Raw genomic sequence first — 16,239 nt, 5'->3', positions numbered from 1 at the left:
TGTGTAATTATCTGCTCCCTCCCAGCACTGTGAGTTTGAAGTGTCAGTGCCTGTATTTAATCCTTATTTCGGCGCGTCTCTGCCTCTCACTCTCATCTCTGAGTTCCCACCTCCCATCGTTCATGTTATGATCCTGTTTAAAGCCACTCTGTGGTTCCCCGCTGCCCTCGGGTTAAAATTTAAACTCTTCCCTGGAGAAGAAAATGGCAACCCACTCAAGTATTCTTGCCTGGGGAATCCCGTGGATAGAGGGGCCTGGTAGGGTACAGTCCATGGGGTCGCAAGAGTTGGACATGACCTAGTGACTGAACCACCACCAATCTTTGCCACTTTGGCCACAGGAGAAAAAATTCACTTTCTAAGATTCCTTTTCCATAAATATTTTAAAATACATTTTTAAATATTAAAAAAAAAAAAAACAAAAAAAAAAACTCTTGACCTAACCTACAAAGTCCCGGGGCCGTCTGGCCCTGTCTACATTTCCAGTCTCATCTTGTTCCACCTCCATCTGGCTCAGTACATACCTGTCAGCCCTTTCTGGAAGCTCTTCCTGCCCCAGGGCCTTTGCATATGTTGTTCTCTGGCTAGGACACTTCCCTCCAGCTTCACCTGACTGGCTTCTTATCATCCTTTCAGTGTTACCTGGTTTATCCTTTCCTTTTAAACTGGGTTAGCCTCCCTGCAGGAGGATTTTGTAGCACTTCAGGTTTCTCTTTTGTCCCAACTGTAACTTATTATTGTGTATGCAATTCTTTGATTAGTGTCTGTCTCATGCACAAGATGTAAACGCTATGAAGACGTTGGGGAAGTCTGACTTCCTCCCTTCTGTAGACTCAGCATTCAGCACAATGTTTGGCACTGAAGTACACAAATAAATTGCTGGTAATGAATGATGGAGTCTGTCTCTGGGCCTGTTTATGTTTCCTCCCCAGCCACCATCCTATTACATAGCAGGTGCTTTTGAAAACCTTGTGGAATGATGAACGAAGAAGTGAATGAACGCCCACGCCCACCCCACCTCATTGTGCCTCTCTGCATCCCTTTGGTCTTTCTGTCTCTTTATATAGAGCATATATATATAGTTTGTAGGTATAACTCTATATTCGTGTGTTATGGGCCCCTCTCCAGGAGTTGGGCTGGGCTGGGAGTCCTTCCCTGAGCCCCGCCCCCACATGCACACAGCAAAACATTAAAAAGAAAACATCTCAAAACTGCAAAAAACACCACAGCCCTCCCCCCTCCCCCCCAACCCCACAAAAAAATAAAACACAACGCTCGCTCCCAACGGCCCCCTCCCTTCCCTTCCCTTCCCCCTCCCTCAGGGTCCCTGATTCAGAGGGTGGGGGGATGTTCCCCCACAGCCGGGTGGGCGGGGGTAGGGCGGGGAGGGGGCGCGGGGGAAGGCCGAGCAGTCTCCAGCGCGCTCACGGGGAAGGAGGGGGGCGCCCCCGACCCCTGGCAGCCTCGTTGCACGCGCGCCCGCGCACGCGCCCCGGACACGCCCCCCTCCGCGCCCCCAGGCGCGCCCCTACACGGGCGTGGTTTTCCTGTTGAGCGTGTTGGTGTTGGAGGCGCCGGCCTCCTTGGCTAGGGTCCCGGGGGCGGGCGCGGCGGGGGCGGGTGGGGCGGGCGCGGGCGCGGCTGGCGGCCCGGTGACCGTGACCGTGACGCCGCCGCCCGCCTCCTTGGGGAAGGCATTGTGCAGCGTGAGGAAGCCGGGCGCCCCCGCGCGGTCCCGCTCCGCGCCCGCCCCGCCGCCGCCGCCGCCGCCTCCCGCCCCCCCCGCACTCCCGGCCGCCCCGCCGTACGCCCCGCCGCTGGCACCGGCGCTCGCCAGCCCCGCGGCCACGCTGCCCTTGGACGGGTCGCGGCTGAGCGTGTACATGGAGATGTCCGTGGAGGCGAAGCCCGGGCCCCCGGCGCCGCCGGGAGACGCGTCCCGCGAAGGCGACGGCTCACTGGAGCGGGAGCTAGAGCGGGAGCGGCGGCGGTAGCGGAAGCGGTAACTGGGCAGACGGAGGATGGCCGAGGGGCCGCTCCCGCCACTGCCGCCCGCGCCCCCGCCGGCCTTGAGCAGGTCCGAGCGAGACTGGCAGTGCGCCTCGCGGCTGCGCTCGATGTAAATGTTGACGGCCAGCACGCCGATCACCTCGGCCAGGATGAACGACAGCCCGCCGAAGTAGAAGGACCAGCCGTATGAGTAGTGGTTCTTCTTCTCCTCGTCCCGCTTCGGGCCCGGCTCGCCCGCGTTGGCCGAGATGTACACGATCACCCCGATGATGTTGCTCAGGCCTGGGCGGGGACGGTCAGACGGGAGCCTTGAGGCAGTCCCTGGCCCCGCCCCCACCCTGGGCTCCGCCCCCGGTCTAGGCCCCGCCCTACTCTGGCCTAAGCTCCACCCACAATGGCCTAGGCCCCGCCCCAGCCTAAGCTCCACCCCTGATGGTCTATGCCCCGCCCTGCTTTGGCCTAAGCTCCACCCACGGCGGCCTAGGCCCCGCCCCCTGGCTTAAACTCCACGCCTGATGGTGTAGTTGGCACCCCATTCTGGTCTAAGCTCCACCCACTATGATCTAGATCCCACCCCCAAATGGTCCATATACCACACTGAGCATTTAGGCCCCAACCAGTGTTGATCTATGCTCGGCCTGACATGGTCCAAGCTCTTTCCAGATGGCCTAAATTCCTCCCCAGCTGGCTCAGGCCCCACCTTAAGTGAAAGTGAAGTCGCTCAGTCGTGTCCGACTCTTTGCGACCCCATGGACTGTAGCCTACCAGGCTCCTCCCTCCATGGGATTCTCCAGGCAAGAGTACTGGAGTGGGTTGCCATTTCCTTCTCCAGGGGATCTTCCCGACCCAGAGATCGAACCCGGGTCTCCTAAATTCCAGGCAGACGCTTTAACCTCTGAGCCACCAGGGAAGCCCACAGCCCCAAATCTTGCTTCGGATGGTCCACCATCCCTGGCTAACTCAGGTCCTAGTCTGTTGTTCTAAAGCTCACTCTAGCTGATCTAAACGCTGCCCTAGTTGGTCCAGGGCCCACCCTAGATGGTTCAGGCTTACCCTTAGTGGTCCAGATCCCTCCGGGAAGACCCAAGCCCTGCCCTAGACAGTCTTAACTCCTGCCCAGATGGTCCAGGCCCTTCCCTGGCTGGCCTAAACTCTGCCCTTGATAAGATGACCCAGGCCCTATACTGATTGGTCTAACTCCCCCCTAACTTTATAAATGTTGGCCTCACCCTCGACTCGTTTTAAGTCTGTTTATAAGGTAATCCCGTTGACTCTCTAGACCCCCACTCTGGTTGATCTGAACTCTCTCATGATTATCATCTATTCTAGGCCTTCCTCTTGGTAGCCTTACTAGAGCAGGAAAGAGGGGGACACAACTTAGAAACCAGACAATCTAGTCTAAGCCCCACCTCCAGCTTGCTAAGCTCCGCCCCCTGAGTAGCGAGGCCAGACTTCCCTAGGCCCAGTTTGTAGTTAGCCCCGCCTTTCAAATCCTCCAAGCCCCACCCCTGCAGGTCACATCCTTCTCTGAAAACATCCCCTGCTATTTATGCTGAACCCTCCTCCTCTTCAGGATTCCACCGCTTTGAGAAGACTGTATGTTCCGGAATGGCCCAGTACTACTCACGTCGAGTAGGAGGGGGGTCTTGCCCCTTTAAAAAGCCGTGCCTCACTACCTAGTTGGCCTGGAAACTTTCTCAGGACCCGCCCCTTCTTAGATACACCGGAGCCCACAAGGTCCGGCCCCCCAGGGCAGGCTCCTCCCCACCTGCGTTCAAATCACTTTCTCTCCCTCTTCCCCCAGGTCCTCCCGATCCTCAAGACCTCAGTTCAGCCTCAAGCCCCCCTCTCCCAGGTTCCTTCCCTTCCATCTCCTGGACCGCCGGCTTTGAAATCTGAACTCCTGGAATCCAGGATTACGCGGTAGACACCTGTCTGAGCTGGGTTCATTCCCCGAGAATACGGCGGGAAGGCTACACCTCCCTCGCCCAGCGGGTGGCGATGGAGCTTGGGATAGAGCCTAGGAAGGCTCTGGGCCCCAGGGAGCGCCCCGGCAAGGTGGCTTTGCAGGCGCGCCCGCGCGCACACACACAGACACACGTGCGCGCGCGCAGGTGGGCCGCCCCCTCCCTCTGCCTCTCACCTGCTGCCACGAACAGGATCCCTGCTCCCAGGATGATGTTCCTCTTGGATTTGTAGACTCGGGAGGCCGCCACGCACACGCCCCCGAGCAGCAGCAGGATGGCGCTGAGGATGGGGAAGATGCTGGAGGCCCGGACGACCCCTGGAGAGAGACAGGAGAGGGGCGGGGGGTGGGGAGGGAACCAGGGCGTCAGTCACGGCCGCCTGCGCCCCTGGGGCCCCGCGCCTCCTGTGTGCCTTGTCCCCCTTCTCTCTCGCTGGTTCTCCCATTCCTCCCCTCTGCCCGTGTTCTGGTTCTTTTCTGTCTCACTTTGTCTCGTCTTTAAAATTTCTCTCTTTAGCGATCTGATGGCCCCCCCCCCTCTTTTTCTTCGTCCTTTTCTTTCTTCCTCTGTGTTTCTCCTGGCATATTTTTTCTGCCCTTTAATTTTTCTAACCACTCTCCCTCTCTTCCACCCCACCCACCCCGCCTCTGAACGCCTCTATTTCCCCTGTGGACCATCTCCCTCTCTTTTTCCTTCTCGCAAGCGCGTTCCCTTCCTCTCTTCTGCGCCTTTTCCCCTTTCTCCAGATCCTTCTTTCCATCACATCTCTAAATCCCGCTCTCCCTCCCACCCCTCGTCCGCCTGGCTTCACCTGTCTCTCCGGGTCTCTCTTCTCTCTTCCCCTGCCCCCTCCATCGCTCCCTCTCCCGTTCTCTTCTTTTTCTCCTGTCTCTTCTCTCCTCCCTTTTCTGCCTTGCTTCATCCGTAGCTCTGGGTTTCCCTTCTCTTCCCCCCTTTCTCCTCCCTCTCTCTCTCTCTCTCTCTCTGCAGTCCTTTCCACTCTCCCCCAAACCCCAGGCAACCAGATTCTGCGATTTCTGAGTCCGGCTGAGGCCGCAGCCAATCCCAACTCAGGGTTTGCCGCGTTCTCGGGGTAGCTACCAATCGCACCGCGGGCTTCCCCAGCCAACTCCCGGGAGTGGCCAGGCCGCGCCGCAGATTGCCTCTCGGGCCCAGAGTGCGGTTGGCCAATCCGGGCCCGGAGAGGGACAACCAGTCACGGCCCGGAGTACCCAGGCCGGCACGGCAGCCAATCAGCTCCGGGGATCCCCCGTCTGCCCGCCCCGAGGTGAGAGGAGGGGGCGGGAGAGGGCCCACTGAGCCAATCGGAGGCCAGAGGATCTCGGTATCTTGGCTTGGCTTGGCTAACAAGCTCAACTCGGTGCGTCGATCTAAGCGTGGGAGCACAGCCCTCTCTCCCCTCCCACGTGCCCGAGCCCAGCAGCACCCCCCCACACAACTCCGCCCCAGACCCCCACGTACGGAGCAGATACTCCGCGCTGTCATGGTCGTAGTCCGTGTCCTCCGGGAAATGGTTGATCTTCACGCAGACGCCTCTTTTCAACCCTGGAGGGGAATGGGGGGCGGGGGGTGATGGTGGTGGGCACTTAACAGTTGGGGAACTCTGGGTGAGAAAAGACAACCCCCCTTTCCTCAAACCCCTTCTCTTTCTGGGCTGATTGGGAGACAGGAAATACTGGCTCCTGAACGTGTCTGCGCACCTGGGACAAACTTTCAAACTCCCTGGCCTCAGTTTCCCAACCAGGTTTTAAAACGAGGACAAAGGAAAACATCCAACACTCACTAAAAGGCCACAGGGACCTTTGCCCTGTAACCTGGACGGGGACAGTCTCTCCGGCCTCTGTTTCCCCCTCTGTAAGAAAGAAGGTGTTGGTTTCAGTGATGTCAAGGACCCTTCAACTCGAAACCCGTTGAAAATACGTGGGAAAACGGAGAGGCAACAGAGGACGAAAAGGACTCCATTTCCCGTGTGTGTGTGTGTGTGTGTGTGTGTGTTAGTCACTTAGTTGTGTCCGACTCTTTGTGACCCCATGGACTATAATCTACCAGGCTCCTTGGTCCTTGGGATTCTCCAGGCAAGAATACTGGAGTGGGTTGCCATTTCCTTCTCCAGGGGATCTTCCCAACCCAGGGATCGAACCCAGATTTCCCGCATTGCAGGCAAGACGCTTTACCGTCTGAGCCGCCCATGAGGCCCTATGAAGCCTTGAGTCCCCATGGAGGAGAGAGCAGCCCCAGTGGATCAGTGGGGTGGTCGTCTCTTCAATCCTCTGTTTGGGGAGTAGGGTTCCCCTTCTTTCGGCGCCCAGCACCTGAAGTCCTCAGAGAGGCGATGAAGCGGTTGGAACAAGCCAAGGCAAGCTAGGGGTGAGGTATGCCTCCAGGGGTCCTGCAGTCAGAGCCCCCTCCTTCCTCCCAGAACACGCATCCTTACATAGCTGGAGACTGGTATATAAATCAGTATAAAGACACTTTGTTTCCTCAATTCTCCAGGCACCTTCCCATCTCCAGGCCTCTGCCCAGTGCTTTGGAACACTGCTCACATTCTTCCTGGAGAAGAATTTAACCCTTGCAAGAGAGCAGCGCCCGGGCACCTGCTTGAGGAAGATTTCCTTCACAAAGACCCCTCCCACCCATTCTGGGTGGGGTAGCCGCTTTTTTTTTTTTTTTTAAGCACGCATTGGGTTGCTTTATGATCTTCTTCTTCAGCACGCTGGGAGTTCCTGAATGGAGGTGGGGAGGGGGGATGGGGTCTGATTCCTTCGTGTGTCTCTAGCATTGCCTGGCACCAAAGGAGGTGTCGAGAAATAAGTGTTGAAAGAATTAGATTATGAACCATAAGGATAGCAGAAGGGGAGGTTTGAGGCAGAAGATGACAGGGAAAGAAATACAGGTAAAGGAAAGGATTGGAAAGAAGGACTATAAGGCAGTGAATAATTCCACTAAGCGCTAACATTTGTTAAGCGCTTCTGAGGTAGATTAACTCATCCAGAGCTCCCAGGAGGCCCATGAAATAGATAATGGTATTGGTGTCATGCAGTGGCCGAACGTTAAGAACTGGAGTCGCGCTGTTTGATAATGAAGCCTGAATCCATCATGTCCTTACACCACATCCTTGTTGGCCTTATTTGGACTAGTTTGCTTCCGTCCCTTTTCCTATAACATGGGGCGTACTAGGATGCACCTCCCCAGTTGTTACGAGGGTTGAATCCAGGTACAGAGATTTAGCACTTTGCTGGGAACACAATTGAGTGTTCTGTTGATACCACGTCATACACCCATTGTCCAGATGAGGAAATAGAGGCATAGAAAGGGTTCTTTGATTCATAGCTGATGGGTGGTGGAAGCAGAATTCAAACACACATCAGTTTGCTCCCACTGGAATCTAAGCCTGTAGGTGTCCCAACATCTAGAAGAATGCCTAGAGCATCAGCAATGCTTGATATTTGCATATAAGAATGGTTGAATGGGCAAGAAGTGCATGAAAAGATGGTCCATATAAACGAATCATTAGGGAAATGCAAGTGAAAACAACAATGAAATACTATCTCATAGATATGAGATACTATCCCATTCAGACGGCTACTGTAAACAAACAAAACAAAACAGAAAATAACCAGTGTTGGTGAGGATGTGGAGAAATTGGAACCTGTCTGCACTGTTGGTGGGAAAGTAAACTGGTTCGGTCTCTATGGACAATAGGATGGAGGGTCCTCAAAAAATTAAAAACAAAATTACTATGAAAGTGAAGGCGCTTGGTCTTTGCAACCCCATGGACTGTAGCCCTCCAGGCCCCTCCATCCATGGGGTTTTCCAAGCAAGAATACTGGAGTGGGTTGCCATTTTCTTCTCGAGGGTGCCCGACTCATGGATTGAACTCAGGTCTCCCACATTGTGGGCAGACTCTTTACCCTCTGAGCCACCAGGGAATCCCATAATTCTTCTGTTTTAGGTTTTGGTTTATTTGGCCAGGAGGCATATGGGATCTTAGCTGCAACTCCACCTCTGGGTATATACGAAAAAGAATTGAGAGCAAGGTCTCTAAGAAATATACAAATATATCCATTTTTGTAGCAGCATTATTCACAACAGCCAAAAGCAACCTAAGTGTTCATCAACGCATGAACCGATAAACAAAGTGTGGCATATGGATAGAATGGAATATTGTCCAGCCTTTTAAAAACAATGGAATTCTGACACATGCCACAACCTGGATGAACCTTGAAGACATGCAAAGTGTAATAAGTCAGTCACACAAATACAAACACTATATGATTCTACTCATATGAGGTGTCTAAAGCAGTCAAATTCAGAGACAGAAAGAATGATGGTTGCCAGGGGCTGGGAGTGGGGAAGAATGGGTAGAGTTTCAATTCTGCACAATGAAAAGTATTTTGGAGCTTGGTACACAATGTAAATATACTTAACACTGCTGAACTGTGCTTTTAAAATGGGTTAAGATGCTATATTTTATGTTATGTGCATTTTACTACACTTAAACAAAAAGCAATTGAATGAGTGAATGAAGATATATCTTGTGGGAGCAAATGCTTACCCAACAGCACATCCACTATGGTCTGGTAGGTGGGTTCAAGTTCTCTCTTTCTTGAATGGGATCATAGTGCTTTTCTCAAAACATGAATGATAATTCAGTGAGATTGAGCATGGAAAGTAGACAGCATGCAGACTCTCTCCACAGACTAGTTATGCTGTAAGTAATAATAACTAGTACTTTGTTGTTTTTATTTAATCACTAAGTCGTGGCTGACTCCTTGCAATCCCATGGACTGTACCCACCAGGCTCCTCTGTCCAAGGGATTTCCCAGGCAAGAATACTGGAGTGGGTTGCCATTCCCTTCTCCAGGGGATCTTCCTGACCCAGGAATGGAACCCGTGTCTCCTGCATTGCAGGTAGATTCTTAACCACTGAATCACCTGGGAGGTCCACTTAACTAGTATAAAACTTACTGAGGGCTAACCACACGCCAGACACCACTCCAAGCATTTGACAGCTGTTAACACTCTCAGAAGAGGACTGGATGGCATCACTGATTCAATGGACTTGAACTTGGGCAAACTCTGTGAGATGGTGAGGGACGGGGAGGCCTGGCATGCTGCAGTCCATGGGGTCAAAAAGGGTCGTACACAACTTGGTGACTGAACAATACCCTCATCATGGATGACCAACCCTAAGGATATCAGGAAATAATAGCACCCCTGCAAATTTCCCTGGTAGCTCAGACGGTAAAGTGTCTGCCTACAATGCAGGAGACCCGGGTTCGATCCCTGGGTCAGGAAGATCTCCTGGAGAAGGGAATGGCAACCCACTCCAGTATTCTTGCCTGAAGAATCCCACGGACGGAGGAGCATGGTAGGCTACAGTTCATGGGGTCGCAAAGAGATGGACACGACTGAGCGACTTCACTGCATTATAGGTGAGGAAACTGAGGCGTAAGTTGCTCAATCCCATGGGGAAGTTAAATCATGATGAGGAGAGTTTGGACCTCAGAGGTGAGCTGTCTGCTTGTTCGTTTGTTTGGGCTACACTGTGCAGCTTGTGGGATCTTAGGTCCCCGACCGGGGATCGAACCCATGTCCCCTGCAGTGGAAGCAGGGAGTCCTAACCACTGCACTGCCAGGGAATTCCCAGAAGCCAGCATCTTTAGGGAAGCAGAGCACAGTGGTTATGGTAACCACAAGCTCGGGCTTTGAAAGTGTATTCTCTGGCTCCGCATACCAGGACAGTCACTTCCCAGTTGTGTGGCTTTGGGGTTTTGAATACCTCTGAGCTTCAGCTTCCTGGCTTGGAAAATGAGGATGGTGATATGACCAGATAAGGTTTGATAAGTGCTCACTCCGCGTATGTGTGGGGCTTCCCACCTGGCATCATGGTTAAAGAACCGCCTGCCAATGCAGGAGACATAAGAGATGCAGGTTCCATCCTTGAGTCGGAAAGATCCCCTGGAGGTGGGCAAGGCAACTCACTGCAGTATCCTGGGCTGGAGAATCCCATGAAAAGAGGAGCCTGGCGGGCTACAGTTGACCGGGTCGCAAAGAGTTGGACACACTGAAGCGACTTAGCACGCACACGCCGTGAAACACAGGAGTTAAAGAGCAGAAAATCTGGGGGTTATGTGGCTTGCCTCAGCATATTATCCAACCGCCTGGTCCGGGAGCTCTGTGTGTGTAGGAATGGTGGTAATGCAAACCAGCACGTCCCCGAGGGCCCGCAGAGCACAGACCCGGGCGGGCCTGGGAGTGAAGCCCTGCGCACTGCGGCGAGGACCCCTGCAGACACGTGCACTGCCCCCCGCATGTTGGGTGGCCGTGTAGCTGACTCACTTCCCCTTTCTGGCCATCAGCTTCCTGCTCTGACAAACTCTCATGAAAATAATACCTTCCCTCCTGGAGCAATTGGGAGGATTCAATGAGATAATAAGGCCTGCAAAGTGCTGAGCACAGGGGCCTTCAATAGGCTGCTAGAGTAAATTGGGCTGTAGGTCCAAATCCTGGGCGCTGAGATTCCTGAGAAGGGGGTTCCCATCCGGATGCCCCCAGCCCCAGGAGGTTGGTTCTGAAAGGTGGCAGTTGAGATGAAGCGTGAGCCTAAAATATGCATCGGATTTCAGATTCATATGAAGAAAAAAGCATCATATTTCATTAATATTTGTTATATTGCTCACATATAAAATAATATTTTGGCTATGCTTGGTTAAATAAAATCGATTACTAACCTTTATATTAATATATTGTATAATTGCATTTATTAAATTCGACTCGTTGAACCTTCCCTTTGTACTTGTTTTAATGTCACTTAGTGTTGTTGTTTAATCACTCAGTCGTGTCCAACTCTTTGTGACCCCGTGGACTGTAGACCGCCAGGATCCTCTGTCTGTGGGCTTCTCCAGTCAAGAATACTAGAGTGTGTTACCATTTCCTTCTCTAGAGGGTTTTCCCAACCCAGGGATGAACCCACGTCTCCTACATTGGCAGGCAGATTCTTTACCACTGAACCACTAGGGAAGCCCTTTAATGTCACTAGTAGAAAGCTACAGTCCATGGGGTGGCAGAGTCTGAGAGGACTGAGCGAGTCAGCAAAGCACACAGCACAGAAACATTTAAGTTATAGAAGCAGCTTGTGTGATGTTTCTGTTGGGCAGTGCTGGCTGGAGGGATGGGACTTCTGGGTTATCGAGGAGGGGAGATCCAGGGATGGGTCACCCAAATTTCTAATAATAAGAACAGAGTAGAAGCTACACAGTCTAGCCTTTACACTGTGTCTACTGGCCTTCTGAATGTAATAACTCACTGGGCTCCCTCCGTAGCCCTGTAGGTTAGGGGTTATTATAACGCCCATCTCACTGATGGTGAAAAGCAGCAGAGACGTTGAACATATGGCTCAAGATCACGTTTCCGTGCCTGGCAGGCAGGAGGTAACCCAATGAGTTCTGTTCCAGAGTCTGAGTCTCCATCACCACTTCCTACTGCGTTTCTCAGAGACACTTGGAAGGAGACAGGATGAGACCCAAGGATTCCCTGGGGGACAGCACCTTCTGAGGACTGCAGCCCCAGGGGAACACTTTCTACACTCCCGGATCCCTGAATAGGATAGAGGCTGGTGGATGTGCTGACTTAGGAAACAAAACAGACACGGACTCCAGTGCTGACTCGATGGCCTGTTAGCTGTGTGACCTTGGGAAAGTTGCTTCCCTTCTCTGAGCCCTAAGCTTTTGTTTTCGGAGATGGGGGTAACAGTCGTAAACAGTGCGCAGGGTTACTGTGAGAATCCAGTGGCACACGAATGATGACTAAGTAACAATAAAGCCGACCTGCCTTTAACCCGTCCTTAAGTCATTTCCTTTGTCTCCGGGGACCCCACTTAGCCCGTTATTTCCCCCTAACCTCTGTGGTCTTTCCTTTCTCAGCTCCCTTTGCTGGCTCTTCTCATCTGTCTGATTGTCTTTGAATACTGGACTAGCTCAGTCGTTGGCCCTTCAACTAATCTTTGTGCATGTTTCTGTCTCTGCTCATCCATCCACATGCCATGACCCACCGCTCCCCCAGCCCAGACATCCCCCTGAACCCTGGCCTCATACATCTTATCACTAATGTCTTAGATTGGGGGGTTAGCAAACTACGGCCCAAAGGCCAAACCCAGTGAAGAGTAGGTTTTACTTATTAAAAAAAAAAAAAGATTGAAAAACTGTCAAGGAAGACTCTCGTGGTATGAGAAAATGATATAGAATTCAAATGTCAGTGCCCGTAAAGGAAGTTTAATTGGAACCCAGCCACACTCATCCACTCACGCATTGTCTCTGGTTGTTTTTAGTAGTGGTGACAGAGATCACACGCCCCACAAAGCCTAAAAAATTGACTGTGCGGCGCTTTGTGGGTCCTCTCCTATGCGGACTCCTGTCTTAGACATTATCACCAGCAGGCACCCCCAATTTAACATTTCCAAACCTGAGCTCATGATAGCCCTCCTTACGATAAATTAGGGCTTCCCTGGCGGCTCAGACAGTCAAGAATCTGCCTACCGATGCGGGAGACACGGGTTCGATCCCTGGGTCCTGAAGATCCCCTGGAGAAAGAAGGGAATGACTACCCACTCCAGTATTCTTGCCTGGAGAATCCCATGGACAGAGGAGCCTGGTGGGCTACAGACCATGCGGTTACAAAGAGTCGGGCATGACTGAGCGACTGAACAACTGAGAGAAAGTAAGACAAATACATAAAATACCAACTGTTTCAACGGATAAATACCCCCCGCCTCCACCCCTACCACATTGTCCAGGGCTCAGGCCACAGACTTCAAGCAGTGACTCTCACTAGGGGCTGTTTAATCCTAGTCCAGAGACAGTGATTTTGGTGGCCATGCTGATGGATGCTGCTGGTCTTTGGAGGCAGAGCCCGGGAATATTGCTAAACCTCCTACAACACAGAGGACCTTCCTTCCACCCGCCACCCACCACCACCCCCACCGGCCACTGCAATGCGGAATTATCCATCCCCCAAAAGGTCAACAAGGCTGAGGTTGGAAAACCCTGCTTTCAAGACATCCAACTCCTTTCTCTCACATCCTGCCACTGCCCCCAGCAGCAGTTCCTGCCTGCCCGCTGTAGCTGCAGAAGGTGTTCTCAATTCAAATCCCAATTCTATGTCTCCCACCCCAAATAAGCCAGCTCCTGTTTTCCCTTTTCCCTCCCGCTTCCCTCTCAGAGACATAGCACAGCGATCCCCTTAACCTTTCAGCCAGCTCCTGTCATTCCTCTGCCCAGGAGGCTGCGATGGGAAAAGCAGATCACATCCCAGGACCAGAAAGTTCGTGCACCTTGCTGGCACCTCCTACTGCGTTCCTCCTGCACCGGCTCTGCCCTGGCCAGGTGGTGGGCCTCCCCTGGCACGGGGCACATTCCCATTGATGAGCTGGGTTCTACAGCCTAAAGCATTCCCCTCCAGAAGCCACATGGCTCCATCTTTGGGTCCATTCAGCCCACCCTTCGGATGTCACCCGCTAGGTCTCCTTTATCTCCAGTTTTTACAGCTTCACACTCTTGCCCCTAACACTTCCCATCCCCTCCTTTGCTCTTTTTCCTCCTTAGCACTCAGCTCCATCTAACAGCCTAAATGTTGTATTTACTCATCTTTCTTATCATCTCTCCTTCTAGAATGTAAGACACATAACAACAGGGATCTTTGTTGTTGCTGTTTTTCCTTGCACTGCAGCTGTAGCTCCAATATCAAGATTGGTGCCTGGCACATAGTAGAAACTCAATAAACAGTGGTTTTTGAAGGAGGGGATGAATACATGGAAATATGATTCACAGTACATTGTCCTGGGGGTTCCAAGAGGCAAGTCCCCACACACAGCTCTGTGCCTGATGCTTGGTCAGACCAGGGAATGAAGATGAAGTCAGATGCCCACACGAGGAAGAGAACTAACATCATGGGGAAATTGGACAGGTGTGAGGCAATAGGGAGCAGAGGTGACTGGGGAAAAGGAGACCCACATGCATGATCTGAAGAAGCAGCTGCTACTCGGATCTGGCCGACCAGGACTGCTGGACAACGCCAGCCCCATGTTATCAGATCTTCCACTAGTTCAAAAGAAGCTGGAAATTGGATTCTCAACATGCAGTCTCCCTATTTTTAAATGTTGGCAACCGATGCTGATTGTGGTTTGGGTTTTAAACGCTCTGCACGCCAGACAAAGCATATCTGTAAATCCCATCCTTCAGACCCGAGTTCTCTTGGCTCTGCCCCCAGCCACAGCTGGGTGACCTTCAGTGAGTGGCTTAACTTCTCTGAGCCTCGGTTTCCTCATCCCCAACCAGAGGATAGCATCCCGCCCCTGCCAGGGGATTAAATAAGAAAATAACATTTCTGGCCTATTGAGAGCGCCCAGCAAAACAGAGGAGGAAACGATGGGGAAAAGAGAAGGATTAAAAAAAGAGAAGTGACGGATTGTGATCTTTTAGGCCCTGTACGGGGAAATTGGGGATTGGCTGGTTCCTTCTTCGAGTTGCAGACCAGGGCTGGTGAGGCTGGGGAGGTGAGCAGGTAGTCACCATACCCGGGAAGGGGCACCGACACACAAGAGGACTGGGACTAAGGTGTCCTGCGTCCCAGCCCAGCACCTCCATGCCATATGGAAAGAAATGGCAAAGCTGAGAATGGGACGGAGGGGTTGCTAAGTGGGAGAGGGCTGGCCCAGGGGGAAAGTCGGGGTAGATGGGAGGCAGGGGGAACCGCCTGGGAGGGAGGCTGCAAGAGGGAAAGAGCGGGACCAGAGAAAGAGCGGAGATGGAAACTGGAAGAGGCACTGCCTCCGCTGCGAGAGGAAGAGGCCAAAGGGAGGCTGAGTGGGCCTAAGGGGAAGCAGAGCCCCGGAAAGGGCCAGGGAAGACAAGGACCAGGGGCGGAGGCGGGGAGAGGAAGCCAGGACAAGACTCCCGGAAGACAAGCCCCCAGAAGCAAAGAGGAGGGGACCACGAGTTCCGTTCCTACGGGGTGTGATGTTTGAGGGGACAAACAGCCCACGTGGGGCCAGAGGGTCAAAGGGGATGAGGAAGGCGCTGGAAACGGGGTCATCCGAGGTCAGGGCGCTCAGAGCCAGGACGCAGGGAGCGACGATGCCACCGGCAAGGAGGATCAGGGGTGAGAGGGCAGGAGGGCGGGAAAATAGAGGGTGCCAGCGTTGGGGTCCAGGCTGAGGGGGTCCCCTAGTAGAGGGAGGCCGGACCCCCGGAGGGGTGGGAGGGAGAGAGGAGGGGGCGCTTTCGCCGCGAAGGGAGGAAAGAGGAAAAGGCTCAAGGGGCCCTGCTGAGTGATGGAGAGGCGAGCGGGAGGGGGGCGGGGGGAGGTTCAGGCGAGGGTCAAGACCCAGAGAAGGGTGGGAAGCCAAGGGTGAGGGGTGGCGGGGCGGCGGCCAGGCAGGAGCAGCGGGGGGCGAAGAGCCACCCAGGGTGGAGGCCGCGGGAGACTCGGGGGGCGGGGGCGCGGGGCCCTACCTTCCAGGCAGCAGATCCTCCAGAGGCCCGAGTGCGTGAGGCCGCCGGGGTCCTTCTTCTCCGCGGCGCCGCCGCCCCCTCCGCGCTGGGGGGGCCCGTCGTCGCCGCCGGCGCCCGCCGTGAGGTTGGTGGTGTTGCAGATGAAGGCGCGCGTGTAGAGCCAGTAGTCGGTGCTAATGGCGATGGTCATGAGGCCGAAGGCCGCGAAGGCGCCCACCGTCGTCAGCAGCACCTGCACCCCCTTCTCGCACCAGAGGCCCCGCTCCTCGTTCCAGCGCTTCAGCGACTCCAGCTTGACCACGGGCAGCCGGGGGGCCGCGGGCCACCACCGGGGCAGCGGGGGCGGGGCCGTGCCGGCGGCTGGTGGGGGGCACAGCGCAGGCAGAAGTGGGGGGCCCCCCCGAGGCGGAGGGCCGGGGAGAGGGGGTGGTGGCTGGGGAGGGGGCCGGCGAGGAGGAGGCTGCAGCCGGGGACGGGGTCAGAGGGCCGCCATGGTCGCCTGCGAGTGGAGGGCAGGGGTAAGGCGAGAGAAGGATTAGACAGCGGCTCGCCTGGATACCGCCGCACCTGCACCCCTCCCCACGCTAAAAAAAATCCCTACTGTTTCCTAGGTTGAAGAAACGCCTTCCAAGATGCTTACCTCTGCCTCCCTCGCCCTGAAAAACATTTCCCTGTGTCAAATAAAGTCTTCCCACTAACCTCCTTCTGAGAAAAAGCCACCCCCCATCCTT

General features: G+C 54.1%; 1 protein-coding gene across 1 annotated transcript; it reads right to left on the bottom strand.

Moving 5' to 3' along the window:
- Positions 1 to 893: 893 nt before the first annotated feature.
- Positions 894 to 15,982, bottom strand: CACNG8 (calcium voltage-gated channel auxiliary subunit gamma 8). Its single transcript, XM_061389207.1, has 4 exons — positions 15,509 to 15,982; positions 5,460 to 5,543; positions 4,154 to 4,294; positions 894 to 2,292 (listed from the first exon to the last, which is right to left on the bottom strand). Exons 1-4 carry the CDS (start codon positions 15,696 to 15,698, stop codon positions 1,529 to 1,531), a joined length of 1,179 nt encoding a protein of 392 aa, XP_061245191.1. The 5' UTR covers positions 15,699 to 15,982; the 3' UTR covers positions 894 to 1,528.
- Positions 15,983 to 16,239: the final 257 nt, after the last annotated feature.

Source organism: Bos javanicus, chromosome 18 (assembly GCF_032452875.1).
Source record: "Bos javanicus breed banteng chromosome 18, ARS-OSU_banteng_1.0, whole genome shotgun sequence".
In the NCBI taxonomy this organism is placed as follows: Eukaryota; Metazoa; Chordata; class Mammalia; order Artiodactyla; family Bovidae; genus Bos; species Bos javanicus.
Note: the sequence above shows the minus strand (reverse complement) of the source record. Positions and strands in the feature narration are given on the sequence as shown.

Excerpts from the sequence above, each read along its gene's own strand:
- CACNG8 (XM_061389207.1), bottom strand. The coding sequence starts at position 15,698 with ATGACCATCGCCATTAGCACCGACTACTGGCTCTACACGCGCGCCTTC. Across the intron at positions 5,544-15,508 it reads GAGGATCTGCTGCCTGGAAG|GGTTGAAAAGAGGCGTCTGC; the intron begins GTAGGGCCCCGC and ends ATTCCCCTCCAG. Across the intron at positions 2,293-4,153 it reads GATCCTGTTCGTGGCAGCAG|GCCTGAGCAACATCATCGGG; the intron begins GTGAGAGGCAGA and ends GTCCCCGCCCAG.